The 19,770-nt window shown below is 42.8% G+C and overlaps 2 protein-coding genes across 3 annotated transcripts in view; one reads left to right on the forward strand and one right to left on the reverse strand.

Moving 5' to 3' along the window:
• ERICH6 (glutamate rich 6) overlaps positions 1-10,712 on the forward strand; it is a 40,070-nt gene extending 29,358 nt beyond the window's left edge. For both annotated transcript variants that reach the window (XM_038415371.2, XM_038415373.2), the window contains exons 14-18: positions 3,242-3,399; positions 4,522-4,607; positions 7,915-8,067; positions 9,056-9,287; positions 10,443-10,712. In XM_038415371.2, coding sequence (XP_038271299.1) covers positions 3,242-3,399; positions 4,522-4,607; positions 7,915-8,067; positions 9,056-9,287; positions 10,443-10,706 — 893 coding nt within the window. In that variant the 3' untranslated portion in view covers positions 10,707-10,712. The remainder of the gene's footprint in view (positions 1-3,241; positions 3,400-4,521; positions 4,608-7,914; positions 8,068-9,055; positions 9,288-10,442) is intronic.
• On the reverse strand, positions 10,047-19,224 carry LOC119861023 (glucose-dependent insulinotropic receptor-like). Its single transcript, XM_043492371.1, has 2 exons — positions 11,352-19,224; positions 10,047-10,507 (listed from the first exon to the last, which is right to left on the reverse strand). The coding sequence occupies exon 1, from the start codon at positions 13,661-13,663 to the stop codon at positions 12,623-12,625; it is 1,041 nt and encodes a 346-aa protein (XP_043348306.1). The 5' UTR covers positions 13,664-19,224; the 3' UTR covers positions 10,047-10,507; positions 11,352-12,622.
• Positions 19,225-19,770: the final 546 nt, after the last annotated feature.

The following is a 19,770-nucleotide window of genomic DNA, read 5'->3' on the forward strand; positions in this document are numbered from 1 at the left end:
TTAATATACAATTTTACACACACACACAAGCTACCTTAATAGAACATGAAGATTGCAAAGTCAAGCCCTGAAAAGTTAGGAAATGCCAGAATTAAGGTTGCCTATGCAATCTTCATTTGGCCCCTTTGCACGTATGCATTTTGACAGTCTGTAATTACATAAACACATACTGGTTTTTCCACAGGACCATGCTTCATTCAGTGCACAGGATGAGTGGTGCTCAAGTCATGAGAAGCTATTCAAACATTTTGTTTTATCTTCATTGTTCAATGTGTGGTCCTGGGCTTTATTTGCTGCACATTATTCAAAGCCTCTCCTGAAGAAAGGATTATTAATTTCTTAATGGGCTCATCACTGCAGTGTCTAAGTGCTTCACAAATATTAACTTATCTTCACAAAACCCCTGTGACATGAGGGTTGGTATTATCCCCATTTTACAGATGAGGAACTGAGGCACAGAGATTAAGGTAAAAAGTATATACTTATTTGGGTCCTGGTTTTTCGGTGTATTTATTATGTAGCACTTTATGTTTTCAAGCACAACTCCCATTGACTTCAGTTGCAATTGTGAGTGCTGAGCACCTCTGCAAATTGAGCCCCATGGTTGCAGGGCAAAAGGAAGAACACACAATTAGTGACCAACTGTGAAAAGTTTGATTTAAGTGACTTGCCCAGGATCACCTAGGAACTCTGTGGCAGAGGCAGGGATAGAATCCAGTTCTCCAGGACCACATTCAACTGCCTTAATCATGAGACCATCCTTCCTCTTCCTGCAATCCCCAACCTCGTTCACTAAACAGCTTCCAATTTCAGGGGGTGGGGGTGGAGGAGAGAAGAAGTAGAGTCCTACAAAGAACAGTCTCCTTCACTGCATAACCCTGATTTATCCTCAAAGCAGGTCTAGCCTGTGCACTGAAAGACAGGGATCCTGTGGGGAAAAAAAAATACGTGATCATGTAATTAAAGACTGTATCATAATACATCTACACAAGGGGGGCAAATTAACCTTAATTCTGGCATTTCCTAACTTTGTAGTGCTTGACTTTGCAATCTTAATAATGTTCTTTTAATGTAGATAGTGTGAGTCATGTCCTAGGTTTTGAAAAAAGCAAACTGAAAAAAACTCCGTCATGTGCATCATATTGTCACCCATGTGGGTCATCAGCAGGGTTAGAACCTTTGGATTCACTGCACAGACCTCTGTCACTTGAATGGAGTAACTGATAGCATTAGAGGTTTGTCATCCTCTATGCAAACCAGCACAGAAGCATATAGGATATACCCATTACCAATGGGTTTCACAGAAATTCGTTGATAGAGGAATTGTGAGATTCAGGAATCCTGAGTTTCATTCTGGGCTCTGAAAGTGACTGTGTACCAGTGTGCACAGACCCTTCTGCCCTCTGCCCCTGTCTTCTCTTGCCCACCACTGACTCCTTGTCCCATCCCATTCTGCTTTCCTACCCAGTCCTAGTCTCCATTCCTCTGGTCCATCATCTGAGTTTGTCTTCTTGCCCAGCCAATCCTTTCCAATCTGTCTCTCCCCTTAAATGATAATTGGGAATCATTTAAGTACACCTTACTAGGTGCCCAAAATCCCACAATTGAGGAAGAAGACCGTGCTGGTAAAAAAAAAAAAAAAAAAACACCAAAAACAAAACCACACTGACCTGGTTTAGAGGAGAAGTAAAGACAACTATTAAAAGAATTATATAACAAAGAAATATAACAAAGAAAGGGAAGTAGATAGGAATGAAATAAATCAGAAGTTAGGAATTGTAGAATATTGATAAGGGAAGCAATCAGACACAAGGAGAAATCTGTGGCCAGAAGAGTACAGTTAAGGACAATAAGAATGAGTTTTTAAAATGTTAGGAAACACAAAGAATCCTGACAATGGTATTGGTCCATTACTAGATGGAAATGGAAGAATTATCAATAATAATGCAGAAAAGACAGAAGTATTCAATAAATATTTCTGTTCTGTACTTGGGGGGAAAAAAATAAAAACAGATAATTTAATCACATCCAGTGATAACACTCTTTCCGTTCCATTGTATCTGTGGAGCATGTTAAACAGAAGCTACTAAAGTTAGGTCCAGATAGCCAGCTCTTTTGAAATTCCTGGATGCAAGTTGAGAGCTCACTGGATTATTAATAATGATTTTCAATAAGTGTTGGAGCACTGGGGAAGTTCCAGAAGACTGGAAGAAAGCTAATGTTCCATTTTTGAAAAGGGTAAACAGGATGACCTGGGAATTATAGGCCTGTCAACATTGATCCTGGGCAAGATAATGGAGCCACTAATAATTAAAAGAGGGTGGGTAATGTAGTAAATGCAAATCAACATGCATTTATGGAAAATAAATCCTGTCAAACTAACTTGATATCTTTTTTTGTTGAGATTACAAGTTTGATTGATAAAGGGAATAGCATTGATGTAATATACTTAGACTTCTGTAATGCATTTGACTTAGTATTGAATGATATTTTGATTTAAAACTAGAATGATATAAAATTAACACAGCACATAGTAAATAGATTAAAGACTGGCTAACTGTTAGGTCTCAAAATGTAACTGTAAATGGCGAATTGTCATTGAGCAAGTATGTTTCTAGTGTGGTGCTGCAGGGATCTGTTCTGGGTCCTACACTATTTAAAAAATTTTATCAATGATCTGGAAGAAAACATAAAATCATCACTGAGAAAGCTTGCAGAAGACACAGAAATTGGGGGAGTAGTAAATAAAGAAGAGGACAGCTCGGAGGAGGGAGCATGCCCAGTGAGGACAGAATTTTCAGAGATTTTAGCTATTAAGCTTTAGCAAGTCTCTAAAGAGACACTGTGAATTTTTCAAATGCTTATAACTTGGGCAGATTTCCACAGGGGTGGCAAAATGCACATTCTTGACACAAAGGTCATCCCTCTACCAACTTCCAAGTCCCTGCTGCAAAGCAGGTAGGCGCCAGAGCGTTTCAGAGAAAAGGTCTCAAGAATTTAACAACTTAGTTTTTCATAGCCGTCTTCTCTGAAATGACCAATCTGTTTTGGCTGAAATATTCCAAAAAATTTTCAAGCCGTGGCAGACACCCAGCATGGAAAATTTCTGCCCCAAAAAGTTGAAGTCTGCAAGTTATAAGCAACTAAAAACAGGTCTTCTAATGGGAAATGTTGGGCAAACTTAATACATGGTGCTACTATCGCTCCACCTATAAATATGTAACTTTTCTTCTCTCTATAGATTCAAAGCAACTCAAAACCATTTCCTACCAGCTATCCCATGAACCACCCTCCCCTGGAGGTTGGACTCTCATGCCTTATGAGACAGTTGAAAGAGTAGAGAAAGAGGAAATTAACTACAGTACTACTTGCTGTGACTTTACCATTGCAGGTGGAAAGGTAACAGCTCCTGTACTTTCTCTGTGATAGATCCCCACTCTTGGGTCTGACCCTTCCAGGGTGACATTCACTTCTGTGAACAAGGCCATGCACCACTTAAGAAGGGCCTTAGGGGGACTTAAATGATGTGTAGGACTTTCACTGCCTCTTGTCATTGTGGTGAGTTTCACCCCCAGTGTGCAATAGGCCAGGAACTCACAACACTGAGGAGTTTAGAGAGCTGCTTTCTCCACCCTCCACCATATTCTGACCCACAGTTCTGTGTCAGTTGCTTTATCAGAGAGACCATGGCTAGCAAAGGAGCTTCATCCATTTGCTGCTTTGCCTGCAGCCATTGGGACACTTTTAGTGACTTAAGCTTATAGTGTTTCTTGACAGTCAGAGTCTTGCTAATTTCCTTTTCTTTTTGCCTTTACCTGGTAGTCCTCTCCATCTTAGCTTATGCCTGAAATGGGAATACAGTGAAGTCCTTTTGTTGAGGAACAAAATGAGCTGTAACACGTAGCAAGGAATTATGCTCTAGTAATGAAAGCACTAGACAAGCTGTTCATGAGATCTGTGTTCTAATCCTAGCACTTCAAACCTCTCTATGCCTGTCTAAAGTAATTGTACGGCCACCATTACCACAGTCATCTTGTAGACTTAGGAGATGTCTACACTAGCAAACTTACAGTCACACAGCTGTACCGAAGCAGCTGTGTCACTGTAAGATTGCTTGTGTTGCCGCTCTACACCGATGGGAGAGAGCTCTCCTGTCAACATAATAAAACCACCTCCATGAGTGCTGTACGTCTGTCGGTGTAACTTATGCCACTCGGGGTTTTTTTTCTATACTCCTGAGCAACACAAGTTATAAAGACAAAAGTGGTAGTGTAGTCATGGCCTTAGATTGTAAGGTCTTCAGGGCACGAAGATACAAATAACAGGTGGAGGGTGAGTGAGAGGGAAAAAAAAAATCATCAAATTTTTTAACTCCAAGCTAGGAGCCAGGCTTTGCTGCAGTGGGTGTAATAAGGCACTAAGCTCTTAACAAGATAAACACAAGAACAACTGGGAAATTGTGTGCCTTTAATAGTGAGGTTTATGTGAAGATTCATCATTTTTTTCTTTTTTAATGTGTAGCTAGTGAAGCGACAGTTCTCGGAAAAATACTACAAACACGGAGGAAAGTTCCTTACCATATTTCCAGACGGTACAGCACAAGTATTGTATCCTTCACAAGGCTCATTTACCTGAGCAGTCCAGAAATTTGATCACATTTTAAAAGATTAGTTCCTTTTACCTCAGAATAACTTGATACATCACTCACTTTTGCTATCGCAGCCCAAACAAAATGATTTGGATTTTCAAGACCAACTAGTAACACCTTAAATGGCCCCTGATTTTCAGGAAGGACTGAACATCTGCCCTGTGAAAGTCAGATCCCTTCCTAATGTCTCAAGTTAGGCACCCAAAAATTACTGCTTACGTGACAATTTAGGCTTTAAATCTTAACTAGTATTTTATGATGATAAAGGCATGTTCTACAAACGATGCCAGTCTCAATCTCAGAAGGCTATTTCTCATTATCTGAATAACTTCTCTTTTCGCCAAGGAACTCCAGCTGCTCTAGAAGTACTAAGTGTGACTGCTGTGATAGGTTCAAGATATGAACACTGTGCGTTCTCCACTGAGCAGTGCCTGGTAATATTTCATGGCAAGAGGATGTCTGTTTGGAGAACTAGATTGGATTTCTATGTAAGAGGGTGGCAGGGCAACACAATAATAGGAGCCGCTTATTTGCCAACCCTCCCTCCCCCCGCAGTAACAGAAGGCACAGGAATACTAACTTAGAATCAATGGGGGGATGGGGAAACAAAGCTTCCCCAAACCTGGGAATGACAAAGGACAAAACCTACCCTGAAGTCTTAGCTGTCACTGGGTTGGTTGCTACAGAGATATCAAGAACAGACACAGTAAGCTTCTAATCCTTAATGATAGTACGCTTACTGCCGCACTGTAATGAAACTGGCTTGCATCAGGGCATACTCTATTTTAAAGCATATGCATTCAAAACAGAACAGAGCTTGGTTTGAAATAACAAATACCTTTAATACCCTTAAGCATCCTAGAGCACTTTGCAAAGCCACAAGCTGGACGCTGGTCATGCCACACTGAGGCTCCCAGTGTGCGCCCTGCAGCATGTCAGACACAGGCTCAGCTATTAAAACCTTTGTACTGTACTGACTGTTGGCCAGGGCACCAGGTAGATCTGCCACTCTCTTGGAAAGAGCACTGGGAGATCATTTACCTGCAGTTGGAGCATCAGTCTAACACCTCAAATGGAGTTGCACCTCTCATAGTGAAACAGTCTGCCCTGCCCGTGTAGCACTGGAGTGTCAATCATTTGGAGCAACTATGTGGCCAAGTTCACCCACAAGCTTCTTCAGGAGACGCAAGCACTTTATAACGTGAGCTATGCTGATATACCCCCACCCATGGGTGTCCAGTCTTGAAAATGACTTTCAAATGGTAGATCTAAGATTAACCTTTTGGAGAAGTGTCCCATGTTTAAGAAGGAGCATGTAAAAGATACTAGAGAAGTTACAAGCCATGAATTTACAAGACATCAAGACTTCTTTAAACCCAACAGAAATAGAACATCTCCAAGTGACTCTGTAGTCCTGAAACTAGCTTTGCCATTGTCCATTGTTACCTCCAAGATCCTTTTGTTGTTCTTCCTTTGCAGTAACATTTTTCTGACTCAGTGACACACCAGAGAGGATTTATTAAAATACTGCTCCCAAAGTGAACATGGGTTTGAGATAACTTCCCTGCCTTTGCTACCACCCCCACCCCTACTCAGTTCCGGAGATAGAGCTATTAATTAATATTGTCAAATGACAAGATGCCATAAATGTGTATGATGCATGTTAAATCAAGTCTACCAAAGATAGCTTATCCCTGGGCTCATAAAGATATTCCTAAAGAGCAAATGTTTTCAGATTGCACCAAGTGTTTGGGGTGGTTGTTGTTTTATTTTATTGGGGTTTTTTTGCGGGGGGGAAGAGGGGGTTGTTTTTTTATTTGCATGATGATTTCCATGGGGAGGATACATCCTGACCCAGATTTCTTTACAGGGTTTCACTGCTTCCATTACAATTACACAAGTTGACTCAATATACCCAGAACATTTTTCCAGATGTGTCCATAAGCATGGACTTTTATTTTCCTCTGGGGGTGCTCAGCCCCTCTCTGCCCTGCCCCATCCCGTGGGACCTTGCCCCCGCTCTGCCTCTTCCCACCCCTGCTTCACCCCCTCCCCAAGGCCCTGCCCACCTGCCACTCACTGCTCTCCACCCTCACCCAAACCCCTGCCTCAGCAGCCAATCAGCTGTTTGGCGATGCCCCCAGCCTAGCTGATTGGGGTGCTGCCAAACAGCTGTGGCTGGTGGGTGCTGAGCACCCACTATTTTTTTCCCCCATGGGTGCTCCAGCCCCAGAGTCAGTGCCCATGTATGTGTCTTTAGTGTATATTTGTTAAATGGCATTACCTGCCTCTTTGGTTACTGTTGTAAGGAATCATTTCTGTTTAAATGAGGGAACATGTTAATAGCGTCCTCTGTCCCTCACCACTCATTGCTGGTTGCATACAGATGACCTGTACACAGGGCTCCTCACAGGCTACAACGAGACATTTTTCTGGAAACCTGTAAGCAATTGCTCTTACCACCATTCATCCTCTGACATCAAGACACACTATTGCAAGGGACTTGGCTTCTAACCCCCCCCGGTGGCCATTTCCTTGGCCCAAAAATGGCCTCTCTCAGTCAGAGTCTTCCTAACCTGGTCATATCCCCAAGCCACTTAGAAGTTCAGTCCTCTCCCACGGTGATGTAAGGTCCAACTATCATTCCACAGAAATATTGAAACTAATAATTATTTTGCCCAGTTGGGTTGCACTGGAGTTCTCTCTTCTTGGCCCCTAAGCCCAGGTCCTGCAAAGCATCTCCCAGGCTGGCTTCTGCCCAGTAAGTTTTCCCTCCACTCCTTCCCTCCCCAACAGGCCCTGTCTCAGGACTGCCTCCTTATCTTTTCCTTGGGGGTCTCTTGCAACCTGACTCCTCCAGGCCCTTCCCCAAGAGAAAACACCTCTCCTAGGTCTCCCTCTGTTGAGTTGCCAGTTCTGTGTAAGCAGTTGTCTCTGACCTCCCTACAGCTGGGTCAGTTGTTATAATTAAGTCTTCATCACACTCAGCTGGGGGATAGCTGCCAGGGCCAAGGTGAGGCTGAACCCAGCTTACCTTAAAAGGCCAGCCTGAGACAGAGCCCTTTGGTTAAAATGTTGGCAGCTCAGTCTCACTGGCTTTGAACAATATTCTAGCTGATGTGACAACTTTTGTATTATAAAACACTTAACTATACTTATATACTTACTAACTATATAACTTAACTTAATAAAACTATTGAATGCTTGATAATAGGGCAGTTCTACTAGCCAAACAATGAGGCTTTGAACACCTTATCTGAACACAGCTATCCATCTGGCAATCTGGCCGTTATCATTGTGCAAAAGCGAAGAGGTTATATTTGTATAGTACAGGAAGACAAACCAAAAAATGCAGAAATCCAAGCAGTGTTTGAGTCCAGTGGCAAAGGTACTTGCTATCATCCAAACGGAATTGTATGGTATGTCCATGTAAATCACATCACCCTGGTTGTCTGTTTAGCATGTGCTGACACAGCTGTAGCTCAGCAGGGTTATTTTCCCCCTTTGTTTAAAAATGAGCATTTTAATAGCACCTTTTAAATAAATTCAAATGCCAAGCTATAGCATAGGTTGGGTGCTTTCCAACTTGAAGTTTTATTTATGTTCTGAGGCCATGATCTTGCAGCCCAGTAATGATGTGCATAAGCAAGCCCATTGAGGTGAATGGAACCACTCTCATGCTTAAAATTAAGCACATATGAAATGTTTGCAGGATCAGGGCCCATTGTTGTAAAACATACAAAGCCAACCTAAATCACAGGTGAAGACTTACGATGAAAACTGTAAATCCCTCTGAACTAGACATGTAGCAACCCCTGAAATGTACAGTATTTGCAGAGCTGCATTTTGTGCACCAGGGACTCTTCCCTTGGAGCTGAGAAGCCTTGGAGTGGGATGATGTGTGGGGGAAACTGTTAACACCAATTCCACTTTTTACTCCCCACCCACACAAGCAATAAATTTGCCTAAAATACCGTACAGCAAAATCAGTAACTGTAGAGCCCTGGAAACTGTGCAGTGAATTAAAGAGAAGAGAAAACAGTGGGGTGAAAGTCTCTCCTTTTTCTACTTCTGGGTATTTGGGGTTCAACTTTGCAAGGGACCAGACCCCCCTGAGCAACTTTTGACTTGAATAGGAGTTGAGCATCTCTTAGAGGTGCTGAGTGCTTTCAACACTGTGTAAAGTCAAGCCCTTAGGGCCCTGTTTTATGACCTACCTCAGCAGGAGAAAGACTCCCACTGACTGTGGACTAGGTTTAGTAAGGGCCTGTACCTCCAGACCATTACTCATGAGTAGTTCCTTGATTGCAGGACAGTAAAAGTTTGCAGGAGTGGGTCTACATTGTATTAGTAACAGCAAGGTATGATCTGTTATGTAAAGCACTAATTTATTTCCTTCTTGTTTAGGATAAACATAAATATTCAGGGAGGACATTATTCAGACCAAGCAGGCAACAGAGTGCGAATGTGGACCTGGCCAAGGAGTTCGATGGACTCTGTACCCCGCGTTTCATTTAAACCCATATTTATATCCTTGAACCAATATGTTGGTGTCAGGATAGTTGGACAAGACAAGATTGCGGTTTCTTTTCTTGCCAGGGGGAAACAAGCCAAATTCAACGTGGGAACAAAAGTGCAGGTACTTTAGCGTACACACACACACACACACATACACCCATCCCCATTGGACCACCCGCACATCGCCTTGCCCTTAAACTTGTCTCCTTTTGTTTGGACACAGGCAGCTTGGGCATTTTCTGTAAAATGTTTGGCTATTTCCCCAACACCTCACTGGTATCATCATGGTCGTTTGTTCATTGTCCAACCTCCGTAGAACCTTATCCTTAAGTGTCAAACTATCTTCCCTGTCCACAAATCTCCACAACTCAGCTTCTGTTCCCCACTAGCCTTTTCACACAGGAATCCATTACAATCAATCTGTGTTGCTCTGCAATGTTCTCTCTTAGGATCACTTTACAGTCTCTCACATTTTTTAGATTTCTTCTTCTCAGGAAGTAATTGATCTGGATCCCGTTGGCACTGCTCTTTACAAATATCCTTACAACTTTCAGCAAACATCTTTATATAAAATTCCAGAGAAGGAGATTGAACTCAAAGGGACATGTGATATGTTTCAGAATAGAGATCATTCTGTCCCTCTATGCAAAAATTAGTCTTTCTGCAAGTTTGTGCCTATTTCCAGAATTGAACCTAAGCGCCCCTGCTAACTCCCCCCCCCCAATAGTCAATATATTGACTGCAGCAGCCAAACGCAGCCCCTCTATTATTCCTGTCAGATTATTCCTGTCAGGAGCACCAGTAATCTGCACTGGGAGATATTTAGATTGTAGAGAGATGGGGAATGGATTAAATTCTTCAGAGCACCTTGTTTGTTGGAGTCAGGAAAGATACATGCAGAGGGCCATCTCCATCTTAATTTGTTTCAAATATTTTATTTCAATCACTGAGCATTTTACATGGTTCACATTGTTTCTAATATCACAAGCCAGCAATGAGAACAGCAAATTAAGTCTTTAGTTAGCAGGAGAACCGAACATGCAACCTATCACGAGAAAGAGAGCACCTCCCCCTCACAGGTTTGGATGGGGGAGCCAGGCTTATGCTCCCATTGCTGGGTATAGCTTTGCTGATGGGCACCTGTAGCTTGCAAGTTTTGCTGTCATGTTTCTCTCTGCTCCTGTGAGTTTTGATCCTCGAGGAACTGTTGATTGCTGTTCTAAATATAAATATTTTATAACTCTTCCCCCCCCCCCACACCTTCTTTCCTTCAAAGGTAAGGCAGCCTGATAAACTTCCACCACCAAAACATGTATGCGAAGACGACCTGCTGCTGTTTGCCTGCAAAATAAAGATTCAGCATCTGTTTGATAGACTACATGGATGTTTAAACTTCCCTTCTACTGAGCAGTGGGATAAAATCAAACCCCCTTCCTACCTTGCAACACAGACTTTAAAATTAATGTATCTTTGTAAGAATTCTGATGTAAGTGATGATGTTGACTGTTCAATAAGAGCTATAATAAATACACCTGTCTGACTAGCAGTGTGTGTGTTGCATAAAGACAATATTAGTTTAATTATTCTGAGAAATATTTGCAGTTGTGTGTGTACTGAAGAAGTGCATTATTTATATACATTCAAAAAAAGTAGCTTTTTTCCTTCTCTTACTTCAACACCTATCCAGGAGGCCAGTAACCCACCTGCCACCAAAGACAGTGCTTTCTACCTTTAGTAGTCCCATTAGTATAAGTGGGATTATTCATGCATTATGCCTAGTGGAAAGTGGTTGCGGAATGGTGCCCTTCAGGATGCACTGATTTATGTTAACTGTGTCAAAGCATGCACTATTGGGACATGAGTCAGAGATGCTGCCTTTGCTTATTTCTAATAGTGGTTGAGAGTAGAACCATTTGATCTGTATTTAAAAAAAGAACCCCCGCCCCCAAACTATAAAAATAATGTTTTTAATCTATTAATTTTCAGAAATGTAAAATTCCAGTGTGTGTGTGTCACCTATATTAGAATAAATAGTATATTTAATGTTAAGTCACAACTAGAAGGTGTGCAAACAATACAGTGTATGTTTATGTTTGTGACGAGTTAACATCAGTATTAATAGAGAGGCACACATAACTGTTCCTGACAGAGCTAGTGTGCTGTATTGAGTAGGAATTACACTCACCTTGTGTTAAAAAGAGAAAAGTTGGCCAGGGGCTAGATGTCTTGTTTGTTTTGTCCCCTCCTCACTGTAGTGGCTGAGCCCACAAAGGATTTTGTGGACTTATCTTCACACCCCTATCAGCGGCATGCAGAAGGGAAGCATTAATATCCCCATTTTACAGCTGGGGAATGAGGCACACAGAGATTAAGCGACTTGCCCAAGGTCTCTCGTACACAAAATGTCAATGAAAGAGCAAGGAACTGAATCCAGGTCCCCCCTAAGTTCCAGTCCAGTGCCTTAACCACATTCTCTGCACACCGGTAGCAACAGTGCAGGCTTTCCTATTTTGTCCTTCAAGTGCATTCCTACCCTTAACTAGGAGGGATTTCTAATAGTGATGATTCAGGCTCCATACCCACCTGATTCTTGCCCCCATTGCTGAGATGACCAACAAAGATTGCCAAATGGCATTCGTTATGGTGGCCTGTTTGATATGGACACTAATCCACTGAGCACTACTTGGCTCAAGCTGAAGTCACATAAACCATCAGCCAGTCACTTGATAGGTGGCTGCAACTTTGGGCCACTGCCCTCTGACCACCGCTATATTTTAAAAGCTCAGGAATATATATTTACATATGGTAAAGCAGAATTGTGTTGTTTAGCTAATGCACAATATATTTTGATACAGAGGAAATTCAGAGCCTGACTGATCTGGCTTTCACTTGGTGACAGCCGCTGGGTAGGATGACGGGTTCACTCATTCACAGAATGTGGCTGGCACAGGAAGATACGAAAGGACTTCACCAAACAAAGTAAAGATAAAGTAATAACCTGCTGCCTCTGGGTTTCTAAACAAGTGCAAATAGAGTCTCTTTGGCCCACACAGGAAATGATCCTGTGTGTAACTGCCCTTGATGAATACATAACTTCAAAAGAAGTTACTCCTGATTTACCCAGGTCGGAACAAGAGTGCACAGCAGCTCAGGGTATGTTCAGGTTTATAACACTGGTAGTAAAGTATTGCAGAGTTTAATTGTCCAAACAGAACTGTTACAGGCTATTTTTAAAAAACAATACCCCCACCATTTTGTGTCATAAAGTTTTGATTTTTTTCCCCAGCCAGCTCAGCTACCTTTTACACAGAGAAGGACAAAAGGGAAAGTAGTAAATCTGGATACCAGTCAACATGCTCCATGTCCAGGAGGTTGGTTGGTTGTTACGCTAGAAAACTGTCAGTCTCACATTCCACTTCACTGGTGGTTCATGCAGAGCTTCTCTTCTGCTTTGGATCATGACACTGAGAAGACTATTTTGCAGGGGTTAGAACTGTTGAAGAAAGTAGTATTGGGGATTTGAACCCCAAATGAATCGGGTCTCTTAGCCTCTCCATTGGATAAACCATCAAGGGCTTGGATATTAAAGTGAACCACAGCCAGAGGCTTTACTTGGCCTTTCTTCTTGAACTTCATCAGTTTGGGCAGCTGACTTCTTATATCTTTGCAGTACAGAGCATAGATGAGGGGGTTGATGAGGGAGTTGATTTCTCCCAGCAGGAATAAGACATCTGCAATCGGGTGAGCCAGGTTGCAGGAGTCACAAGTAGCTTGCACAAAGCCTGCCAGGTAATAAGGTCCCCAGCAGGTGGTGAAGCTGACAATCATTATAAGTACTGTCCGCAGTGCCTTGAAGTGGCGGAGCTGAGCAGTGAAGGGTTCTGTTTGCAGGCAGGCGCGCCTGATTCGTTTGTGCTGCGAGTAGGCAATCCTCCCCATTGAGATGTGCAGGCAGATCATGACCAACAAGGAAGGGATGAAGATCCCAAAGCAGGTCACATATAGGTAGTCACTCTTGGCTGCATACAGGAGCCCACAGTAACCCGTGTAGTTGCTTTGCTGCAGGGAGGGAGAAATCAAAGGTATGTGCCCAAACAAGATGGAGACAGCCCAGAGGATGGTGAGAGAGAAGACCACGGGTTTTTTGTTCAAGAGGGTAGGATAATAAAGGGGGCGCTTCACTGCCAAGTATCTATCCAGGGAAATCAAAAGCAAGGTGAGAATGGAGCCAATGCAAGGTGTCATGCTCATGCAGATTCGCAAGAGACAAAAGGATAAATTCTTGTCAAAGTCTCCATCCAGAATATTATCAAGTGCCTCTGCAATGCACATCACTCCCACCAGCAGGTCTGCAGCAGCCAGGTTGAGGATGAAGATGTAGCTTCTTCCCTGCTGCTTCTTCATTAGTTTGTAGACCATCACAATTACCAGCAGGTTGGCTGAGGGGATGAAGAAGCCCAGGAGAGAATGTAACACTGCATAAAAGATGTGGCTCATCTTCCTTAGGAAGTGAGGATGGGAGACACATTGGCTCCAAGAGGCTTAACTGACTCCACAGTCTATATTGACTCCACCACAGAGAAAGCCAAGCTGGAAGGAAATGTGCAGCTGAAGTCTGGACTGAAAGAGTAGGACCCAATACTTTATGGGGTTTCAGCAGAAAAAAAAATAAGACCTGGTGCCTTTAACTCTTGGCTGATTCTTCAAAAGACAGGTTGTTCTCTTGGAATGGCCATACTCTGTTCTTCAAGCTGCCATCAGTCTGCTGCATTTTCCAGATCTTTCAGATTTTTCTCTTTGCCCGCAGAGATGTTCTGGGAGATGAAAAAAAAAACCCAAAGTCCTCAGCTGCTGGCAGCGGGAGGCTACTGGCAGAATAAACTCAATGGGTGGGAAGAGAAAGTGATTGGGGATGTTTGCTTGTTCAATCAGTTCCTGTATGTGTCTTTGACGCAGAAAGATAAGAAAGGTCTTTATCAAATAAAGCAAAGATAAATTCTAACCCCTGACAGGTGTCTAGAATAAGTGCAAACTAAGAAGAGTCTCCTGACCCACACAGGAAATGATCCCCCATGTATAACTGCTATTGTTAAACACACAGTGCTAATAAGAGAGAGACCAGGCTTTGTTCCAAAGAGGGAAATGTATCGCAGTTACTACAGAGAATCACAAAATATGGTCAGTGAGTGCTATATGCCAAACACCAGACTAAGGTTATCAGTTAAATGGCTCTCTCAGAAATCTCTCTTCTATTGACTGTGAGAAACCCTGGGAACTATGGCAACCAATGAACATTAAACACAGTGCTTTTAAATTGAGAGACAGCACCAAAATCCCAGCTACAACACCAAGGACAGCCGCAGCCCAGCACCAGGAACAAGCGCCCAGCACAGCATATTGTTGTTTCAGATCTTGCATGTAACACTGACTAGAATGATAAAAAGAAGCTTCAGTGTAAAATAATTCACCTTTGTATACCAGGCTAATTTTAGCCAAGTAATGGGAAAGTGTTATCTAGTGATGAGACTAATCACTAATAATAATCCCTAGCTCATCACTAGATCTCAAAGTGCTTTACAAAGGAGATCAATATCATCACCATTTTACTGATGGGGAAACTGAGGCACAACAAGGGGAAGAGACTTGCTCAAGGCCACCCAGCAGGCCAGTGGTAGAGCCAGGACTAGAACTTAGGTCTCCTGGGGCCCAGTCCAGTGATCTATCAGCTAGGCCGCACTACCGCACGCTAGGACTCTTGAATTCACCATTCACCATTGACATTTTTGCTGCCACCTAACCGAATAGGACTCCAGGCACCTAGGTTTCTGCTGATCACCATTCACAAAGCCACAAAAGTCCTAATGCCCCACATGCCCCTAATCCCACCCCACAGCTGATGTGCAGCACACAGCCCTAGTTCAAGTGGAAACCATGAAGGCCCCAAAGCAGGCTTTTCAAACAAGGATGGGGAACACTTATCTCACCCACAGGCCCTATCCTGAAGGCGTGCTCAGAGCACAGAGACCTGTCAGACCCCACACCCAAAGGCTTAGATGCAGGCCACCAGTGGGGGGTCTGACATGTCATTCCATATTCTTTATGACAACATGCTTATGATACGAATATGCCATGACTGAGATATACTTCATGCAAGAGTATCATATGAGATATCACTGGAAAGGCTACGATTTACTGAATGAGATTATCCTATTTCTATACATGTATCATTTCTGTATCTGAAATTAGGAATATTGACTATGTATCTGTATTTCAAATATGTTATTTTGGGTGACGCCCCCTGCTAACCCTTCAGGTACAACAATGAAAAGCCCAACAGTGCTGATAGCCCATCAGCAAGAGACAATGGACTGTAAAAGAGCCCAGTCTCCATGTGAACATGTGGGTCAGCCTGTGAAGAATGGCTACAGGGGCCCTACAGAGGCATGTGACCATGTCACCTGATACTGGAACCCATCTTGAATTCTGTACTTTTCCATGAGAAGCTGGGGGGCAGGGGCAACTAGGAAATAAAGGACACCACCTCATGCAAATCCTGTTTAAGGGTGGGGAGTGAGGTAATCCAGGTCATCAATTCTCCCCTGCTACCCCACCCAAAATGACTGCTGGAAACAACTAAGAATGAACTGGGGGGAAGAACTGGACCCAGGCTGGAAGGGCGACTGACCTGTGAAGAAGATTATTAGAACCACATTTAGGGTGAGAACTTACATGTAGCCAGTTTCTTTAGTGTATTAAGCTGAGTTTGTGTGCTCTAGTTTCTTAGTAATCAGCCTTGTTCTGTCTGCTACCTCCTTAACTATTTAAAATACACCTGGTATAGTTCACAAATGTATTTCTGGTTTACAGTATAACCAGTTTATGTGATTTCTAATGGGGATGGGGGCAGGAAGAGAAGTTGTGCATACCCTGCTCCACATTGAGGGAGGAGACGAATTTCATATAATTTTGGGTTGGGGGGTGTAGGTGTGGGTGTGTGTGTGAGAGAGAGAGAGAGGTCATCTGGGTGCTGTGGCAAGCCCCTTAAGCTGAGCCTTCTCAGAGAGGATCCCTGTCTCTCTGTGCAGCTGGGTGTGGCCCTGCCTGTGTGCTTAGCTAGGAAAGGCAGGGGAGCCTAGCCCAGCAAGACCAGGTAAAAGCGGGCTCAGGCTGGCAGAATAGTCTGCCTCAGAGACATCCCAGGGGGTCCAACCCGTCACAGGGGGCAGCCCAGCACTCGCACAAAATGGCACAGGGAAATGCAGGGCGAATATGAGAAAGGTATTGAGTGTGATCAGGAGAGAGACTGTTTTAACTGCTAGGGCATGTGCTACCTAAAGCGTCTGACCTAGCTTAGGTGCCTAACTGCAGGAGAGCATTTGCAGCTAAGGATCCTGAGCAGACGGATCAGCCAGGCTAGCTGTGTAGGCTCCAATTCCCCTCTCCTTGGCATTTAGTTCCTGGCTAGCTTTGGCAGCTCCACCCTTGGCTTGCTGGCATCTGAGGATCCCTTTCTCACTCTCCCCACATGTTGTATGAGGCCTAGGTGGCTAACTCTGGACTGAAGATTCCTACAGGTGACGGGGAAAGAGAACCTCTGAAAGTGACCCACCCTCGCTCTCAAGCACCTGTCATTTGTGAGAGGGGAATTCCACAATTGGAGGGGAAGAGAGGGGAAGAGAGAGCATTTCTGTGGCACCTGCTCAGAAGGTCTGATTCGTAAAATCATTGCTAGGGGAGAAGAGTTGGTAGCCAGAGTTCAGGAGCAGTGATTAAAAGAACAGGATAAATAGTTATCACCTGATTCCACTATCACCAGCACACCACACCTGATGGGTGTATATAATTTCATTGTGATTTATCCCCTTACTAAATCAGAACTAGCATATGAATATTCATGGTTATATATAGATGCAAGCAAGGAAACAGCATTATGTATCACCTGCACTATAATATATATATGTATAAATGCAGGGTGACCTCTTAGAAGGAACTATAAAATCAATGAACAGAAGTCAAATTGTCCTCATTTGATGTTTTTCACAGTAAGATTACAGAAAATGACCTTATTTATAGGGAAACAACTCAGAAGAGGAGGAAATTAAACAAATATCCCCTCCAGTGAAGTTAAGATATAAAAGCATTTTGAAATCTCCGTGAAAACATATAGCATTTTGGCTTGAGACAAGGAATTGGCCATATGTCTGAGACATGTGTCACAGATGTGACATGGTACCATTTACAGAAACCCCTTTGCCCCATGCCTCAAGCAAACATCTTCAGCACATGTACTGCATAACCCTGGCAGCTGGTTTTGTTTACAGCTTTCCTGACTCTAGGCCACACGCTTTCGAACACTCCAAATTCACAGTATTTTGAATCACCTTCAGAATAAGAAATGTGGCTGCAGGATGCTCTCAGTCATGTCATAGTTAACTGAACCTTCTTTTCTTTTTGTACAGGAAAAAAAAACAACACATTTTTATTGAGCCCCAAATTGCTATGTTTCCTCTGGCCCGGGAAATTAATCAGCCACAGCACCTCTCTCTTCCTAGGACTCTCGTTGCCTATATCATTGCTTTCAGATCTGCATAGCTATCCCAGCAGCATGCATTAAGCTAGGCATAAAACAGCTGAGAGTATTATGATGTATTATTTGTATTACTCCTGTGCCTAGGAGCCCTAGTCATGGACCAGGATTCCATTGTGCTAGATGCTGTACAAACACAGAACAAAAGGATGGTTCCTGCTATCTGTCCCCAGAAATTAGGAGCACACCTGTTTGGTTCTTACATAAACCACTGTTTTGTAATACTGGAGTCTGGTCTGCAGTCTGGCCATGTGAGGTAAGAAAGTGATGGATGAAGACACATGTGCCTAAATAAAACCTGTGTAAAAAATTTCCTTTCACCTCTGCATGAGATACCCAATTTGCACATGTACTTTAACCAGGGTAGCAGGAAAGATGCCTGAGGGAGATAGAATTTGTATCCCTTCTTTCACCACTTCCCCACCTGCCGGAACTTGCCCAAGCTACACTCTGATCCTGTGCGTGCCCAACCTCAGAGGGGCCTGGTTTTCACTCTGGTTGATGTAGCTGGCACCAATCATGGGTCACAGATGGGCTTTGGTCTAGATACCAGGGGGCTTAATTACAAGAGCAGTAGGGGCAAGAGATAGGACTGGGTTCAGCTCCTTCCCATTCTCTGACTATTTAGCTAACATACACCTGTGACATCAGGTGAAGTTTGCAGGGGGAATTAGAAGCAGTATCTGGCTGTTTGGGGGTATACATACATTGAAGCAATAACCACATGTGGAAGTTTCTTAATATGGTAGAGACTAGAAGAAAATAGGAAGTATTCATTTATAACAGGGCAGGGGACAAGTGCAGGTGTGCTCCCATAGCTGGTTGAAGGACTATTAGCAATTTGCTAGAGTTGATTATTTGTGATGTTCATTAAAGTTGTAGCCTCATTTACTGAACAGTTTGCACTTGTCAAATCATTTATACAAGGTTCATATCTTATGGATTAGAAATTATTTTATATATAGTCATTTTCATTTCTGTATGCCTGTATTTCACCTTCTCAGAGTGAACTGGTTCTCCTAAAAATAAATCCAATAATTTGTCAATTTAGCCTCTTGCCAAACATTCTATAATCATTTAGCTCGCATTTATTACAGATTTTGATTTTAAGTCAACCAATCCAAGTAAGATACTACTTTCAGCCTCTTAATGACCAGTATGAGAGCTCCACTAATAGCTTTGCAAACAGTTTTAAACAGATTTGTACCATTCAATTTTATCTAGGCAGTTCATATACAGCATTTGTCAACTTTTTAGGGACTAAAGCTTTTATCTATCTTGAGAAAATAGTTTAACCATGAAAAAGCAATACTAAGTATTGTTCATGTTCAATAAACTTAGATAAAGGATCTGATTTTGATTTCATTTACAATTATGTAAATCAGGAGAAACTACTGAAGTAATAAGAAAAGGAGTACTTGTGGCACCTTAGAAACTAAAATTTATTTGAGCATAAGCTTTCGTGAGTTACAGCTCACTTCATCAACTGCATCCCATGAAGTGAGCTGTAGCTCCCAAAAGCTTATGCTCAAATAAATTTGTTAGTCTCTAAGGTGCCACAAGTACTCCTTTTCTTTTTGCAAATACAGACTAACACGGCTGCTACTCTGAATACTTAGGCTCTTCTGCCACAACAATGCCTCCCACCCCCCCATTTTCAGGGCAAGAGTCCCAAAAGCAAAATACATCTTTGACCCTCTTTAGGCCACAGAACTTTCTCTGTGGCTTCACTAATTGCTTTCACCCCAAGCTAAACAGTTGCTTGGCCTTTCCCAGGTTAGTTAGACCCTTGTTCTTTTACTCCTCAGTGCTAGCATCATAAGCCCTTCTCCTCCGAGTTATAGGGGTTCCACACCAACCCTCAAAATGCATTACAAGTCCTCCCTCTGCTACAGACTGCAGATCTGGGACACTAAACTCTTAAGGACTGCCACCTTCCCAGAATCTGTGGCTTCCCGTTTCGCAGGATAACATTCCGCCACCCCCTCCCCCAAAATCAAAATATTGAGGCCTTCTC

This window comes from Dermochelys coriacea, chromosome 9 (assembly GCF_009764565.3).
Source record: "Dermochelys coriacea isolate rDerCor1 chromosome 9, rDerCor1.pri.v4, whole genome shotgun sequence".
Lineage (NCBI taxonomy): Eukaryota > Metazoa > Chordata > Testudines > Dermochelyidae > Dermochelys > Dermochelys coriacea.